Source organism: Adiantum capillus-veneris, chromosome 21, assembly GCF_014529385.1.
Source record: "Adiantum capillus-veneris isolate H3 chromosome 21, ASM1452938v2, whole genome shotgun sequence".
NCBI classification, from domain to species: Eukaryota; Viridiplantae; Streptophyta; class Polypodiopsida; order Polypodiales; family Pteridaceae; genus Adiantum; species Adiantum capillus-veneris.
In genome coordinates this window covers 103,603,399-103,621,457 of record NC_140951.1, presented here as the reverse complement: position 1 = coordinate 103,621,457, position 18,059 = coordinate 103,603,399, and the positions used below count along the sequence as shown (strand labels likewise).

At 37.2% G+C, this 18,059-nt stretch overlaps 1 protein-coding gene across 1 annotated transcript; it reads right to left on the bottom strand.

Moving 5' to 3' along the window:
* Positions 1 to 3,937: 3,937 nt before the first annotated feature.
* Positions 3,938 to 5,313, bottom strand: LOC147431459 (uncharacterized). The gene is made up of 6 exons (XM_086493675.1): positions 5,268 to 5,313; positions 5,085 to 5,173; positions 4,875 to 5,010; positions 4,565 to 4,796; positions 4,282 to 4,478; positions 3,938 to 4,196 (listed from the first exon to the last, which is right to left on the bottom strand). Exons 4-6 carry the CDS (start codon positions 4,769 to 4,771, stop codon positions 3,938 to 3,940), a joined length of 663 nt encoding a protein of 220 aa, XP_086349801.1. The 5' UTR covers positions 4,772 to 4,796; positions 4,875 to 5,010; positions 5,085 to 5,173; positions 5,268 to 5,313.
* Between the last annotated feature and the right edge of the window lie 12,746 nt (positions 5,314 to 18,059).

Genomic DNA, 18,059 nt, shown 5'->3' with positions numbered 1-18,059 from the left:
TTTCTACAAGGCAATCGTGGAATGTAGTGAGTGTATTACAATTTTAGCTTGTTATTTTTTTTTTCATGAGCATAAGTTTCCAACAAACCCTAAATAAAAGGGCAAGAGAGGCACTAAAAAGCTAGAGGCAAAGTACGCCCACGATCACTCTCTCACCACCTCGAGCACAAATCTATGCATAAAGAAGACATTTGCACCTATCAAAAATTTGTTACACCCTTGCATGACACCAACAAGAGAGAGAGAGAGAGAGAGAGAGAGAGAGAGAGAGAGAGAGAGAGAGAGAAAGAGAGATCCTGGCAAACTAGAAGACTTCCAAAAACAACTACATACCATTTCAAGGAAAAAGAGAGTTAGGAATTTTGCAATGAGAAATGATTTATCGAACTAGCACTTGCTACTTTGGCTCTCAAATACTCCATAAAATAAAAGAGTGTCAGTGTTAGAGTTTGTAGACATACCAGCCTTGCGAGGGACAGATTATGGTGAGTCAAATTTAAACTTTACTAATATATATTGATATAGTCTTAATTACGGCTGATGGACCTAAGGTTGTGAACAACAAAAGAGGGTGAACCTATTCTGCTGGATTGAAATGGTTGCACCAATGGCTATTGAGGTCGTATTTTTGAGGCTCAAAATAAAGTAAAGGGTGGTTCATTTGAGGGAAATAAGAATGTGTCTTTGGATGCATGAGCTTAGGTGGTGTGTATAGAATCCTATAACCATTAGAATTTGAATATCTAGTTAATGATTTCAGCATATTTCTCTAGGCACAGGCTCTTGGATTTGTGCTGCATAAGACATTGCATTATAACATAGAACTCGTGAAGATTTCTTTCATATAGAGGCATGGATTGCTTGAAAGATTTTTTATCTTGAAAATATCTTCCACACAAAGAAATTAAATCCGTGTAACTGAGCATATCCTTTCTAGAGAAGATACCAACAAGGATCAATTATTAGAATTGTATTACATATACATTTTGTAGAGACTGTTTGTTTGGCATGCTTTCAATTACAATTTTCTAAGTTTGACTGTGTGTGTGTGTGTGTGTGTGTGTGTGTGTGTGTGTGTGTGTGTGAGAGAGAGAGAGAGAGGGAGCAACTCCTTATGGGCCTCCATTTGCCCATCAAAAGAGAAAGATTGGTGGAGGAAGATAGAGAGGGTGATCGGATGAACGCCAGTATGCATGTGTGTGTGTGTGTGTGTGTGGGTGCGTGAGTGTGTGTGGGGAGAGGGAGAGATAGAGAGAGGGAGAGAGAGAATAGTTGTAGCTCCTTAACACTAGGTTGGTAATGGGACACTTTTATGTCCTGGGACACTTTTATGTCCTGTGAAGTGACCATTTTCCTTGAATTATGTCAAGAGTTTCAAAATGGATTTTGAGGTGCTATCTATCTAGAAAGTTGTCTCATCAGCTGAAAAAAACTCGACATTTTTTTGGAATATCAATTCCATCTTTAACATTGTCCTTGCACAACATTTCACAACCTAAACTGTGTGAAAAAGCGGGTCCTGTTTTTGGCTTTTTTCAACTTTTTGCAACTATACCACTCTAGAATTCATGTTTGTGACGTCTATAATGCTAGAGAACTATCTTTAGTAGTCCTCAACATGTCTTGATGCTTCTAGGGAGAAACAAATATTAAAGTTGTAAGTTATGACCAAATTACAAAAAATTAGCAAATCCTGTTTTTTAGCCAATTTTAGCTCTTCTATGATTTTTTTGGTGGATTTCATGATATCCAAATTCATTTTTGATTTTCTATGTCGCATATTGTAACATAAAGCTAACATTCCTTGAGTTTTGGGGCACCTAATACCCTATTTTGCATAGTACACAACGATGGTTTATTTTTTCAATTATGGAAGAAAACGAAACATTCTAGTATATCAAGTATAGCTTTTTCAATATTGTTAGTTTCTTGTGACAACTACATGCATTTTGTAGGTAGTAACCATATCTAGTCATAAGGATCAAATTTGGCTAGATATTGAATAGTTTCTATGGGATTGTCTCCAAGATTCCCCTTGGTAAGAGATGTATTATTCTTTTGACATGCTCCATGGCTCCTGATGAACATAAAGGACAATAGGGAACTAAGAAAACATGCATATATTATTTGTATTGAGCGTGGCTATAAAAACTTTGATGATAGGTTTGCAGAATGGTAAAAATTCAAATTTTTTGTACCTATTTATTTTGGCAAAACAAAAAATAGTGAGTGAGAAGCAATCATATGTTCTGATCACCAACCCATTAAAGTTAACTAGGGAATTTATCTCATGTTCTACAAAAATCCCTAGTCTTATTTTTATGCAACAAAACATAAGAAATGACTGTTTTGATGAAAATTCACTCGTCCATCAACTTTGGAGGCTTGGTGTGACCAAAAGATGAGAAATTTTACAAGTTTGTTATTTTTTCCATGTTTAGTAGGCCTTGAACTACAACCTAGTCACACAATAGTCTTCATAATTGGACTAATTTCAAGGACGATTGAGATCATTACATGAATGTGCGTGGCAGATCTCCAGTGTACGATCACCATATATGTTGTGCTTCAAGTAAAAATCTAGCTTCTAATTCAATCTACCCTTTTCGAGTGCTTTTTTTTTTGCGAGCTTTTCATTTCGAGCTTTTTCATGAGATGTAAAACTATTTTGAGCTTTTTGCTTAACACTTGACTTGTAATGAGCCACAAAACTGGCTGAAGCCACAAAAATGGATCACATTAACATTCTAGTAAATAAAACATAACTTTTGTATATGACAACAAAATTTTGTAAAACTTCAAGTATTTATGCGTTCAAGAGATGAAACAAGTTTCTAAATACAAAATCTACATGAAAAGCTCAAAAAAAAGGTAAATTTTATGCAAAACTGCACTTTACTACTTAACTTGGAGAAGTTAAAAATGTTGGTAGCTTTTGTATATGGGTTAAAAAATCTTAATACATCTATAACATACCTATTGAGGGATTTTTCAAAGAAGTTTGGGCCTGCTTGTTGACAGTGATTTGATTTACTTTCAATAGAAAATAGAAGAAAATTGTCCATCCGCACAAATTAGTTGTGCAAGATGGAAATGGAAAGACACCTTTAGACCTTCATTTAGGTCTGTGCTATTTTTTATCAACTCATATTGAGTGTTGGTCATAATTCCTTGAAACCATTTTCTATTTAGATATCTAACATTGTGTTGGAATTCTTTTACAAAAGACTCAAAAAGCCACAAAAGTGGCTAATTTTTTACAAGACTAGTGTTAAAGCTTTTTCCATTTTGTTTCAACATCTTTTACATTCTTGCAATTCACCTAGAAATATTCAATAGGACAATATCACCTCACATTGAATAATTAAATGCCTCAAACTTACTCTCTTTAAATATGCTAGGCTAGGGGGGGAGAGAGAGAGAGAGAGAGAGAGAGAGAGAGAGAGAGAGAGAGAGAGAGCATTCAGAGAAGCCTGTATTCAAACTTACTGTCTTTAAATATGCTAGGCTATAGAAAGGACAGAGAGAGAGAGAGAGCATTCAAAGAAATCCTTAATCAGACTTACTCTCTTTAAATATGCTTATATATATATATATATATATATATGTAGAGAGAGAGAGATAGATAGATAGAAAGGAGAAGGAGAGAGAGAGAGAGAGAGAGAGAGAGAGAGCATGCAAAGAAATCCTTATTCAGACTTACTCTCTTTAAATATGGTAGTAGAGAGAGAGAGAGAGAGAGAGAGAGAGAGAGAGAGAGAGAGAGAGAGAGAGAGAGAGAGAGAGAGAGAGCATTCAGAGAAATCCGTATTCAAAACAAAGCTTAACAAGGTGTCTACATTAGTGTTTGATATGGATGTTAGAAAGAGTAGATAGTTCACAAAAGCAATGCAATTAAGATCACTTCAAGAACAGGCACAATAAAACCCTAGATGTCCTATGTCAACATTCTCGAAACAAAAATAGAGAGTCTGTTCAATAATTGTTTCAAAAAACTATGGATGTGATACCAAACTCTCTTTTCCACATATGGACCACAAACCACCTTTTTGAGACACTCATCATAGACTATGTCATCCCCCTCCAAGCACATACAATATCGATAAACCTCACCACATGCATTGCCAAGACCTCCACATCCTGAAAACACATCTAGTACATAATCTGAGTCATCCATGAAGGTTGCCAGGAGCCATCTACACATGCAAATTTTGAAATATGTAAGTCATTTTTCAACTATAAATTAAAGCTCAATTTACATTAAAATGATTATCTTCTCACCTGTAGAAGTTGGGTGACCTCTCTGCTTCACCTCTGATAGGTATATCAAGAACAATGGTGCGTTCTTGTTGCTCCTCCATTAAAAAGCTTCGTGATGCAGGAAACATGCGAGGAGAGACTTTCTCCCCTGCCTCCCTATTGTATGTGGGTATAGCAACATCCGATCGACAAAAAACTACCACCGTGAGATCAATTACCTACATATAAGCATACATTGTACACACTTGAATCAAAATCAAGTTAATAATGCAATATTTCACAACAACATGGTATTTTGATTCACCTCCTGTAGGGTATCTGGGTGTGTATATCCCCCATTACACATGAGACTCCATGTGCGATGAAGTCGTAACCTAGCCTTTATAGCATGGGTAATAATCTCTCCAATATGTTTTGTAAGACATAGAGTCACGAAAAAACCTTCATCTGCCAAGAAAGGTTCTACTACATCCATCACACCTTGCACAAGAGAAGGAAAAATATATTGCATTGTGGAACCTTTTTGCTTAATCCACCTTTGAAAAGATGTTTAGAATGAGTTTTTCATGTGATATGGATCAAAACAAAAAGTATAAACAAAAACTTAGAGTAACCTGTTCGAATTGGGCCTAAACCATCCACCAACAAAGAAGTAGGGAAATCCGCAAAGATAAGACGAAACACCTCACGACAAGGTGCTCCACAATGGTGATACAAGCCAAGACTTTGAGTGCTCAATATTTTTTAATGCTACACACAAAACGTTTGTGGCTTAGTACACCATCCACCTTGAACATTCTATTGATGTTGATAACACAAGCCACAAAACCTTTCTTTTACCTTTGAATGGCAAAATCATCAACATTAGCCATATCAACTAGAAGAGAATCTACCACATTCAAAAATTGAAAGCCTATAGATTTTCATTAAACAATTATCTTAATTACAAGTAATATAGAATTGTTTTGCACTATAAAAAAAAAATGGTTTAACAAGTAGAAATTTACCGGTATTCCATGAGGTTGGTCGCCTTGATTCAGTTGGTTGCTCCATGACTGACTCAACCACTAATGAAACGCTTTCTTCACTGCTTTCTATAGGCATGTCAATATTTAGCCCTCTAATGGATAGGTTGTTTTGTTTTGGTCACCCATGTTTGACCCACTCGCATGATTTTGGTGCTCTCTTTGAAGAGGTAGTGAGTGATTTCTTTCTTGTGTTCTTTGTGAGACCCCATCCATGGTCAATTCATGATTGTGATCCATGTCTTCTAAGTGCTCTAAAGAAGCAGATTGGTTTTTATCTTTGTCTTTATTCTCTTCCAAAAACTCTACCACAAGAAAAGTTTAATGATATAATGAAAATTAATTTAGCATTTACAAACTCAAGTCATCTACTATAAAAAACTAGAACATACTTTCTTGTGCATTTTTTCATGCATGAGAGAGAGAGAGAGAGAGAGAGAGAGAGAGAGAGAGAGAGAGAGAGAGAGAGAGAGAGAGAGAGAGAGAGAGAAAATGCTAATGAGTTCAAGGCTGGTGGACTTGAATGATAATAGGAAAATTGATTATTATAATAGAAGAATATAATAGTATGAGAATAAAGAAATTGAATATGAGAACTAACTTGATGTAAAAAGAAAAAGTGTTATACTTACTTGCATGTAAGTCTAGTTCTTGCTTTGGGATCACCCCCAAAGGGTAGTCGAAGCACCATGGGCCAATTCTGCACTCCCATATAGAAATACGCTTCTCTACCATAGAACCGGGATACATGGTATTTTCATCCTCTAGCTTTGACCAATCTTTAGTAACCATAGGCATAGTAGCAAGTGTACCATTTAAAACACATTCACACATCCATCTACACCATAACAACATTTAATCTTGAGCAAAATAATTTCAATAAGAGCCAAAGACATTGTTGGTTCATGTAATTTCACATGTATAAAACCCTTTTACAAGACTCTTGTAGCTCAGCATTTTGGTGGAGTCCGCGGCACGAAAAAATAAGTTGAGGAAAAGCTTGCAAGCCATGATTTCTTAATTGCACCTATGGTAGTCATTCAAATCATAAAACAATGCAACAAAATCCACATTTATTAGGAAAAAGTGACCAGTTTAGAAAACAACCTTGAAAAAAGCTTCAAATCCATCTGACATATTGAGCTCTTCAACCTCCAACCTTCTTATTATCAACAAAGCTTCATCATGCACGTGAGCCCAATAAACTTCTTTTCTAATGTAGGCCCTCAAGTGCTTCACATCACCAAAGTGGGAAAAGACTGGATCTTTGGCCTTTGTAAGACTCATCATCTCCAATATATATTTTTTCCTTCATTATAGAAAAAAAAATATCAAAAACTTAAACATCATCTTATATAGGTATATCCATATACCATTCATATAGAGATTTTTTGCTAAAGTAGAAATTTAACTCTCGTTTAATGTCACTATTTTCATTAGAATTTAAAAACATAAACAAAAAAGTATTGAAAAGTGTGATACCTTTCAGAAGGTAGTTTTGAGGAGCACAAAGAATTTAACTTGTCTCGTGTGATTTATACCATGGATGGATCATCCCACTTCACATCAAAGAGCAACTCAAAAAATTCCTCTCCATGAAGAGGATTGGCAAATTGTCAAAAACTTATAACCACTATCCTTCAATCGAGCTTCTTCTTGTTTGGTTGCCTTTTGCAATCGCCTTTCGAACTCCACCTTATCTAATCCACGAGCTTTCAATTTTGCAGTTTCCTTTGAAATAAATGCATGATGATGTATAAAATCATCCTACATAACCGCAACTACATTCAATGAATGAATCGTAAACAATCTTAAAAAATATATATAATTAATACTCAATTCAACAATTCACCTTCCAAACTAGTTGAGAAATCAACACACAAGGAGAATTATACCAAGGTGGAACTACTTGATATAATCTACTCTCAACTGCCATCTCTATCTCTGCTCGCTTTCTGTCCTCTTGAGTGAGACATGCAAGAATCCTCTCTTTATTGGCGATACCAAATTTTTGGAACATGTATATCTGATGTCCAAGATTTGGTTTCACTACTGATCATGAAATGCTATAATAAATTTATAAACAAATAAAAAATAATAATTTAAAGAGAGATTAATTTAGAAATACAAACAGAACACAAATTTACAACTTACACATTAGTGGTGTCAAGAGCAAGCAATAGTTCCGCCTCTTTTTTTTTCTACTCCCAAAAATTGGCATCTCACACTCACATGATATTCCTCATTATCATGCCATACTTGACAAAAGAACACCAAATTAGCCAAAAAAGAAGGTACAACTTAGTCTAGCAAACAATTAGTGCATCGATGCTAATTCTTACCTTCTTTTATGCATCACATCCATGTTTTCAGTCGATGATTTCCATCCGATACCAAAAATAGACGCCCTCAAAGCTCTTGCCACTCCTTATTGAGTTGATTATCAAATGAAACACTCTTAGCTTGCCAAATAGGATCCCAACTACCTTCCACAAGAGGAGTGACAGGCATGTTAGAGCCGAAGGAATCTTTCACTGACACCAAAAAATATCCCATTGTATCCAAGTAAGCAGCACTGTCAAAACTAGGAATCAACCAAGATGCAAAATCTGTAGCCACTCGTACAGCTTCATGAGCAACCAAACGACATAAAGGTATAAGTGGAGGGTTGCTTCTTTGTTTTAAGTAAAGTTGACTTAACACATCCTTCATAATCCCCAACAGAATTTTTTTTCCCAAGTGTCAAGAATGTTGGGCCACATCATCCTCACCTATCCCATCAGACTCTCTTAAATCTTCATCTTTAACATGCTCACCTCTTTCAACCTCCAGTGTTAGCTCTCAAGACTCATCTTATTTTACATCATCCCCACTCTCCAAATGGTTGGAACCTTCCTCCATGGCAGTTTCATCATCAACAAAGATGCATTTTCTATGTCTCTTTCCCCCTCGTTTGAAATGAGGACTATGAGTAGCAACTGCATGAGAAGATGCCTCTTGATCGATTGGATGCCTTCTCTTGGAAGGACCAGATCTCAAGGTCATGCACGGAGAATCAAAATTTCTCTTGATTGACTTGTTACATCAATAAAGATTTGAAAAAGCATTATACATCATCATCATTCAAACATTGGCTACAATCTGCACCACTTGTTAATGCGGCTATATTTCATGCCAAACACCATAATAACACGCATTTAAGTGAGAATCCATTGCATTTGAAAAGCTCCGGCCTAGATTTGTGTGAACTTGATAGAGTGTTCCAAAATTTTGCTGGAGTGAGTTGTTGAAAATTTTACTCCAAATTTGTTGCGAGCTCTCCACATGCCAATCTTCAAATTTGCTGCCCGCTCTTCGGATTTGTTCGCTGCACTGCTAAAAAAAACCTAGGTTTAGTGTAATCCCACATACAAATTTTGAAATTTACCTCTAAAGTTTATATCTGAAGGTGAGAAAACCTACAAAATGTTGAAAAAATTAGTGTAGTTTGATGTAAAAACCTTCAAATTTTGTCAATTTATCTCTATTGTTTCTAGGTTTGCCAAGTTTTTGGAAAAAAAAATTGAGCATTGGTTTGTTGTCCAAATATGTCCGCTGTTTGGAGTGTTGAACTATCAAAATCTGTCTGTTGTCGGTTGTGCAGGTATGTCCGCTGTCCGCAGTGTTGAACTCTCCGCAGTCCAGGCCTGCATTGAGCATCCACCTACACAAATAAGCATTGCCTATATACTCTCATCGAAGTACTTTCACCCAAGTTACAGAAGAAGATAGAAGTTGATATCTTACTCGACGGAGGGCCATCAAAAAGAATGGAAGCTCCTATTTCACATCTTCAAGTTCAATGTTGCTTCCATTACAAATGCTTCCGCCCTCAATGTTGTTTCCGCTATCTGCAACCTCAAGTGAGGATGCTTGGGTAGAAAGTGTTCTAAATGCTATGAATCAAGTCCAAATTGCTAAGATTATTACACAAAAAACCAACCACATTGGGACATGACCAACAATGAAGGCAATGGCAAGGCTAACGTTGCTGAAGAAAGAGAAAGCAATAATATACATGATCATAAAGCTCCTACCCCTCTGTCATCCTGCATGCTATCTAGGCCAGATGCCAACACTTAAATTTCCTGCGTTGTGAATCTTGCGCGCTGTCCAGGCGCTGAATCTTGCACTTGTCAAAGGCCTGTGTTGAATACTATGTCTTGTAAAAGCTATTAATCCTGTGCGCTGAGCTTAAATCTGCCCACTGAGTTGAAGTGCATAAACAATTAAAATTGCAACTCAAAACAAGCAGCAACTGAAGCTCCTCAACCGTCAGTGCGCCTGCTACGATTGGGGAGCTTGCGCATGATGAGCAACGAGAAAATTTTTCTACTCTTTCAACGAAAAATTTTCTTCCTCCTCCCTCGCACCCATGCCCCCACAGCTCGAGATTCTTCAATGCACACGCTCACGATTACCGATCGAGCTATGGGAGCATGGGTGCGAGGGAGGAGAAGGAGATTGTACCTTGCTTCACGGCTTCACACATGTGATGGAGTAATTCCACTAAGCAGGAGCTCCAAGCAAAGCAGGGCACACAAAAGTTTCCCTAGGTAAAAAATTACTTCAATTATGCTTGTTAGAAAAATACATTACACCTAATCGGTGAAAATAAGGGCAAACTTGATATCCTCCCAGTTTTAGGTCAAAATTTGAAGCTTTTGTCGGTAACCACACTAAAAAATTGTGTAAATTTTTTGATGATTAATGACATTCTAAAATTTAAAATTTTTGGTGTTCAAAATGCAACGCGGATTTTTACAATTTCATATGCTTAAAACACATTGTCTTTTCACCTACTCATAAGAAGATGAACTCATTAACTGCAAAACTTGACATTTGTGCCAAATATTATAAAAAATTGTGGTTTCTTTATACACCACTCATAAGGAGGTGAGCTTTGTAACCACCGCTTGACAATCTGGACTGTGGGTTTTTTTTGGCCCACTTATTAAAGGAAAAATATATTGAAATATTAATTTTTTTTACAAATAAAAAATAATAGTAATGAACAATTATGCCACTTGCATAAAAAATTACTTAAAAACCATTTGTCCACGTCTGTCTCCATATATTGACCTCCTTACTAACTGCTTATTTCTCTCTGTCTTCTCCACCTTGTTACATGGATGAAAGAGCATCCCTCATCACCTGGACAATAGGTGATCAAGAACTTAAACGAGAGGTTCAACTTAGAGATGGAAAGATTCTCCTTAGTGCATGTTTCTTGCAAATTCTACTACCACCTCACAGACAATTTCAAACATCGAATGCACTAATACAGTTTGGATATGAAGTCACCCTTGTTGAAACACCATCTCACTTTGATATGGAGTGCCATCAGCATTTCATTATTCATGCCTCTTTATCAAAAAGATATGCTATGGTGCATACAGAGAAGGAAACGAATGATGTGCAAGCGCTTTCCATGCTGAAGCTATCAAGATACCACCAAGGAGACTTGCACACAAATTTGCAAAAACAACAGGAGAATTATATTGTCCTCGATAGTAGCAGCGGTGATGAGAAACTGTCAAAAAAGGTAAAAAGTGTAGTGGATTGGATATTATCCTTTTCAGCATCTCACCGATTGAAAGACCTAATGAAACAATCTCACGGGCCTGTGAAATCGGAAGAACTATCTAGAGAATACAACGGGAATCTTGTGTTTGAACTTCCATCAACTTTTGGCAAATGTAAGTCATGGAGTGGCATGGAGCAGAAATTTGATGGACATACATGCATGCGCTCCCAAACAACCAACATGTCCATTGGGTGTCCAGTTCAGATGAGTTATTGTTTGGGCTCCTTGGAATATCATAGAAATGTTTGTCAGTACTATTTAAACAATAAATAATTCAATAATGCATATTTTCATGGATATTTAGATAAACCAATAGGAAAAGGTTACCTTGCTCAGGAAGACAAGACAAAGATTACTGCGGCAAGGTTGTCACTTGTCAAGCTATATGTCCATGCATAATTTACTACGTTTTGCCAGGGGATTGCAACATGTCAAGATTGGTAGTGCATGTAGGCCACCATGAGCATGATGTGCAGAAAGGTACATCTCATGCTGCCATAGAAAAAAATTTGAGGATTAGTCCAAAAATTGTTGAAGACTTACATGTCACGTGGTCCTCAAAAAATTCAAATGCTTGTGGCTCATCAAGTTTTGATGGATTCACTCATTCTTGACAAGGGACATTCTATGGGAGATGAAGAACTTCAAAACTTTCTAGAAGAGATGATGCCACTTGTGCAAAACCAAAGGTAAGGATACATCATTTTTGTTAATATTTATCAGTATAGTACCTAAAATTATCTCTTCTAATGCATAACAGATTAAAGAGTATCATTGCTTCAAAAAAACAACAAGGGTCAGTGGTAGTAGGAGATGGATTTGACAATATTTACTGAAGAAAAAATGTTTGTTCCCATTTTTTCATGGGAGTCGTTTCCCTGGCCAAGGAGTACTTCAAGATAAATGTTTGTTTTTAAGATGTCCACCAAAGGTCCTGGTTCAGGAGTTGATTGAATAAGACGCATGGATCGTTCTCGTCAAGGAAATCTGCATAATGCTTGGGTCCATTTTGACTATACACATTGTGTTGAAGGATGGTCAACCATGTCATGCTCAGTTTATGACCCAAGGTGATAAATTTCTAGATGTATGTAAAAGTGATAATTTAATCATTGCCTAATACATCTTACCATGTATACTTTTTGCCTCAGCATGAAGAGCTTGATGGTTATTGCAATATGTGAGACCAAGGAGGAAGATATAGAGTCACAAATATTATTTTGGAAAAGTCTCAATTTTGTTATGGTTGAGAATGGATATTCAATTGCAAATTTCACTGGGTTTATGGCAGATGAGGCAGGTGCCAATTGGAATGCTATTCGGGCAGTCTACAATGGAGGAGCAGACAATGTAATGGACGGTCGTGAAAGATCATGCTTGTTCCATTGGGAGAAAAGTCTCCGAAAGAAAACAAGAGCACTCATTCCAAATGAAAAACAAATGGAGCATATTTCTTTGTGTGAGAAATGGAGAACAAGTAACACTTTGTTGGAAGCGCAAATGCAAGCTAGGTCAATAAAGTGATGGTGGTATGAGAATGGTGTTCCAATAGAGAATCTGGTGCCTTTGAAAATTTGGTTCTCCTAGTGACAAGATAGAATCTCACATTGGGGGGGCATTTCCATAAATGTGAGGCTTTTTTTGGTATAAATCTCACAATTATGTAGTAAATATTGTGAGCTAATGTTGTGAACTAATGTTTCTAATCTTTTAGGATGACTTGAGCCCATGGGATCGTGCTGCTATCCCTACTACAAACTTATCAGAGAGTATACATGCAAGTTGGCTTTCTGGAGAGGGAGGAAAAAAAAGGTCACATTGTATGATGCTTGTGTTACAGATGTCATCAACTCATATCTTCAATGTGCAAAGTAGTTGGGATACTTGACTGGACGATACATAGGTATTGGACCAGACATACACTCTCTCTTGAATAGAGCACAATCAAGGTTGACTCCAACCCCGGTTACGATGACTCGTGTGCTGCATGGAATAAATGATAATGAAACTAACTTCCAAGATCCAATTCTACATGGTGACAAAGAATCAGTGCAAAGAAAGAAGAGGTCAAACCTTGGCAATAGCTCACATCGACCAGGGTATATCATGGAGTCACGAGATCGCTGCCAACACGGACGACCACAAAAAATTAACTTCACAAATATGAACAATGTGACTATGGATAACTCATCTAGATTGCATGAAACTTTTGTCGAAGAAGAAGGACCAACTTACAATGAAAGTATAAAATATCATAGCATTGGTAATAAAGATGGTGATGGTGGTGGTGTGGACAGTGCAGCTCAAATTTTGTAAGAGAATACGCAAGAGGAGTAAAAATGGAGGAATGGAGTCTCAAAAGAAGCTGAAAAGCGCTTGGATTCAACTGAGAGTCTAAGTGCAACATTGATAGAGGAAAAAGAAATGGTGGCACACAATCATGTGGTTTTTCGTCTTCTTACGAGTGAATGCTATGATGTCCATATACGAGAAGATCTTACATGCACTTGTTTAGATTTTCAAAAGAGGGAGAAAGATAAGAAGGATTTCTAGTCTGTAAGCATATTTACTATGTTTATATATACGTCCTGGGTTTGGAGCGCAATCAACACATGGCAATGCATCAACCACTGCTCTCTAAGCAAGATTTAGCCTTCATACTTGCTCAGCCTTGTCTTCTAAGTCCAGTTTCAAGATAGCGAATAGCTATGCAATCTCAAAAAAATGCTCAAAGTTATCCCATCGAAAAATATTTTGGCAACTTGGATTCCCCTACTAATCACCAAACTGCATTGTAAATTCTATTTTGTTGTAACTTTTTTGTGAAACCCATTATGGTATCCGGTGAAATTTTAACAAGAAATATTATTTTGAGCTCTATATTTCTAGGAGAAATGAAGTATTAAATTAAGGTACCATGTCCACATTGGCAGGTCCATGTGTTGGGCACATGGTTTAGTGGTGGTTTATTCACTACAAAGTGTTTTGGTATTTCAGTTGTCTCTATTAATTATCAGATCACATTTATAAAGCATGTTTTATTCTTATTACTAATAAAATAATTTTAATAACTGTATTGAAGGATTCTTTGTATTTGTGGGCTTACTAGCAACAACGGTTCTATCTTAACACTAGGTTGGTAATGGGACACTTTTATGTCCTGTTAAGTGACCATTTTCCTTGAATTATTTCAAGAGTTTCAAAATGAATTTTGAGGTGCTATTTGTCTAGAAAGTTGTCTCATGAGCTGAAAAAAACTCGACATTTTTTTGGAATATCAATTCCATCTTTAACCTTGTCCTTGCACAACATTTCACAACATAAACTGTGTGAAAAAATGGGTCCAGTTTTTTGGCTTTTTTCAACTTTTTGCAACTATACAACTCTAGAATTCATGTATGTGAGGTCTATAATGCTAGAGAACTATCTTAAGTAGTCCTCAACATGTTCTCATGCTTCTAGGGAGAAATAAATGTTAAAGTTGTAAGTTATGACCAAATTACAAAAATTGTCAAATCCTATTTTTTAGCCAATTTTAGCTCTTCTATGATTTTTTTGGTGGCTTTCATGATATCCAAATGCAGTTTTGATTTTCTATGTCGCATATTGTAACATAAAGCTAATATTCCTTGAGTTTTGGGGCACCTAATACCCTATTTTGCATAGTAGACAACGATGGTTGATTTTTTCAATTATAGAAGAAAACTAAACATTCTAGTATATCAAGTATAGCTTTTTCAATATTGTTAGTTTCTTGTGACAACTACATGCATTTTGTAGGTAGTAACCATATCTAGTCATAAGGATCAAATTTGGCTAGATATTGAATAGTTTCTATGGGATTCTACAACTCATAATGTTGAACCCAGTTTTTTCATGTTTGCTGTATTTAGCACTTCATCTTTGTCCCCAAGATTCCCCTTGGTAAGAGATGTATTATTTTTTTGACATGCTCCATGGATCATCATGAACACAAAGGACAATAGGGAACTAAGAAAACATGCATATATTATTTGTATTGAGTGTGGCTATAGAAACTTTGATGATAGGTTTGCAGAATGGTAAAAATTTAACTTTTTTATACCTATTTCTTTTGGCAAAACAAAAAATAGTGAGTGAGAAGCAATCATATGTTCTGATCACCAACCCATTGAAGTTAACTAGGGAATTTATCTCAAGTCCTTCAAAAATCCTAATCTTATTTTTATGCAACAAAATGTAAGAAATGAATGTTTTAATGAAAATGTACAGGTCCATCAACTTTGGAGGCTTGGTGTGACCAAAAGATGAGAAATTTTACAAGTTTCTTATTTTTTCCATGTGTAGTAGGCCTTGAACTATAACCTCATGAAAGGATTTTACAAAATGAGTGGATCTACTATGGTTTTGGAGGTTTTTTTCAAAACCCTGAAAGGACACTTTTATGTCCTGTTAGGTTACCAACCTAGTGTTAAACCATTAATGCTGGGTATTATATCCATATTTTGTGGTTAGTGTTTTTTAAAATAGCTTACACTAAGTGGTGAAAATCTCAATATATATGATGAAATATGCAAAAGCTCTAAATAGGAATTATAAGGCTCGAAATCACAAGCTCTCAAGTTTATAACCTCCACCCTTTCTCAAGATAACGATCACGTCTACTTCAAAGTTCAAGTCTAGGACGCATAGTGTCATATCTCTCTTTCCCAAATTGAAACATATCCTGGAAAAATGTGTCTCAGCTTAATATCGTGCGGTTTTCAATTTCAAAATTGCCGATTGAGAGCAAGGGAAAATGGAGAAATTCCGCCGCAAAATAGACAAAAAATAGTAAAAACCTGAAAAAAATGACCTAATTTTCCTCTTGACAAAATCAAGAAAAGGAATTTTGTATGTTTGGTAAACAAAAATTTCTCCAACCTACTCAACACCACTTACCCCTTGCCCTTCCTGCCTTATATAAACCCAATTTCAACTCTAGCTTGTACTCTTATCCTTCTCTACACCACTATGAGCTCTAACTACAACATAACATCAAGATATCGACACAGTATATATCGACGGCCATACCTTTCCACGCGGTTATCGATGTACTTGCATTCGGTCGATATATATGTTGAATACCCATCGATATGCGTGTCGAAATACCCGTGGCAAGGCATACTTTTCCACGTGTATATCGACGGATATTACCACGATTATATCGACGCAAATTTCGACACAAAAAATTGGGGAAAAAAAAGGGAAACCCGCATGCAGGCGGCCATTTTTGCCTGCGACGTGCTCAGATATCTTGGCCGAAACCTGCTGCGCAGGTATTATGAAACTTTCCCCCTCTCTCTCTCTCTACATCGTTTGTGTGTGTAGGAAACATATAGAGACAGAGAGAGAGCGGTGTGTGTGTGTGTAAGTAGGAAAGAGAGAGAGAGAGAGAGAGAGAGAGAGAGTATGCATAGGAAATTAAAATTAAAGAAAGAGAAATTAAAGAGAGAAATGAAATGAAATGTTATATTAACGTCTTCAAAAGGCCAAAGTGACCTATGAGACCAAAAAGTTACAATGTGGTGAATCTGATACAAAGTCATAGTAACAAGATGACAAAATGACAAAATAAAATATTATGGAATCCTAAACGGCTGGGTGTGGACTAAGTAGCTGGGATAGGTAGATCATAGGAGATCCAACATCGGTCGTTGGCGGATCTCATCAATCTCCTCCATGGTCAATAGTGTGACCGGGCGTTGTCCATGTCGAGTCAGAATGACCTGGATCCTTTGATGCAGCCTCTGTTGATGTTGTATAGTGCTCCGCAATCGTGGGCGTTTGGATCTCCCTAGCTCAGTCGCTCGTTCGATCGGTATGTCTCTGGTCTAAAGCGACGAGCTCTGCTGCGTTAGAGAGAGAGAGATTGAGAGAGAGAGAGAGAGAGAGAGAGAGAGAGAGAGAGAGAGAGGGAAGTAGAGAGCCAGAGAGAGAGAGAGAGAGAGGAAAATAGAGAGAGAGAAAGAGATAGGGAATAGAGAGAGAGAGAGAAAGAGAGTGATATATATATATATATATATATATATATAGAGAGAGAGAGAGAGAGAGAGAGAGAGAGAGAGAGAGAGAGAGAGAGAGAGAGAGAGAGAGAGAGAGAGAGAGAGAGAGAGAGAGAGAGAGAGAGAGAGATAGAGAGAGAGAGATAGGGAAATAGAGAGAGAAAGAGAGATAGCGAGAGCAAGATTGAGAGGGAGAGAAAGAGAGATAGTGAGAGCGAGATCGAGAGAGAAAGAACGAGAGATAGGGTACGTAGAGAGAGAGAGAAATAGAGAGATAGAGAGTGCTATATATATATAGAGAGAGAGAATTAACTAGAGATTTTAACTAGAGATTGTTACAGAGGTAGAGAGAGAGAGAGATAGATAGTAGATAGAGAAATTCAGCGTGAAAGAGTTATGTTGGCTAACCAATTGTGTGAAAAGGACATAAATTCTCTCTACCTCTCTCTCTCTCCCTCTAAAGAAACTATGGAACTAAAAGAGGCAAAGGGGTTTTGCCCGCTACATGCATTGACATGTACATCTCGGAGTGCACGTATGTGTCTACCCATATAGGATTTGACCAATAAAGACGATATTTTGATCTGGTGGTGCTGATCTCCGTACACCTCTAAACCGAGGTGTCCGGAGATCGGGCAAGACTAGAGAATGCGAGGTAGTTTACATAGTGAGGAGTATATATATTAAAAAAACATTCATAATCATTGTAGATGGCAACGTCATCAACTAACATGGTGGAAAAGATTGGATTTACTTTCTTTGTGGAGGAATTGAGTATGTCAGACGAGTTTCCAGATCCTGCTTCTATGAGTGCAGATGCATTTATGGGCTTCGTCACACGGATGACGTGATGGCAGAGGCGTGAGGTCTCCCATCACGGCCGCTTCGACACCTAGGGGTGCAGCAGAGGCGGGTACATCCTCATCTCTGCAACAGTGGCGCACTCGCTGATCTCGGCGATTGTCAGGTGGAGGTGGTGCTTGCTGTGGAGGAGGGTCCACAGATGCTTCGACCCCTCCTTGACCCCCATCCTACCCAGGCACACCTCTTGACACACCTCTTGGCACACCTCGGACACCTTGGGGGGCACACGATCCTAGTGCCTCCAAGCTCTATAATGTACGG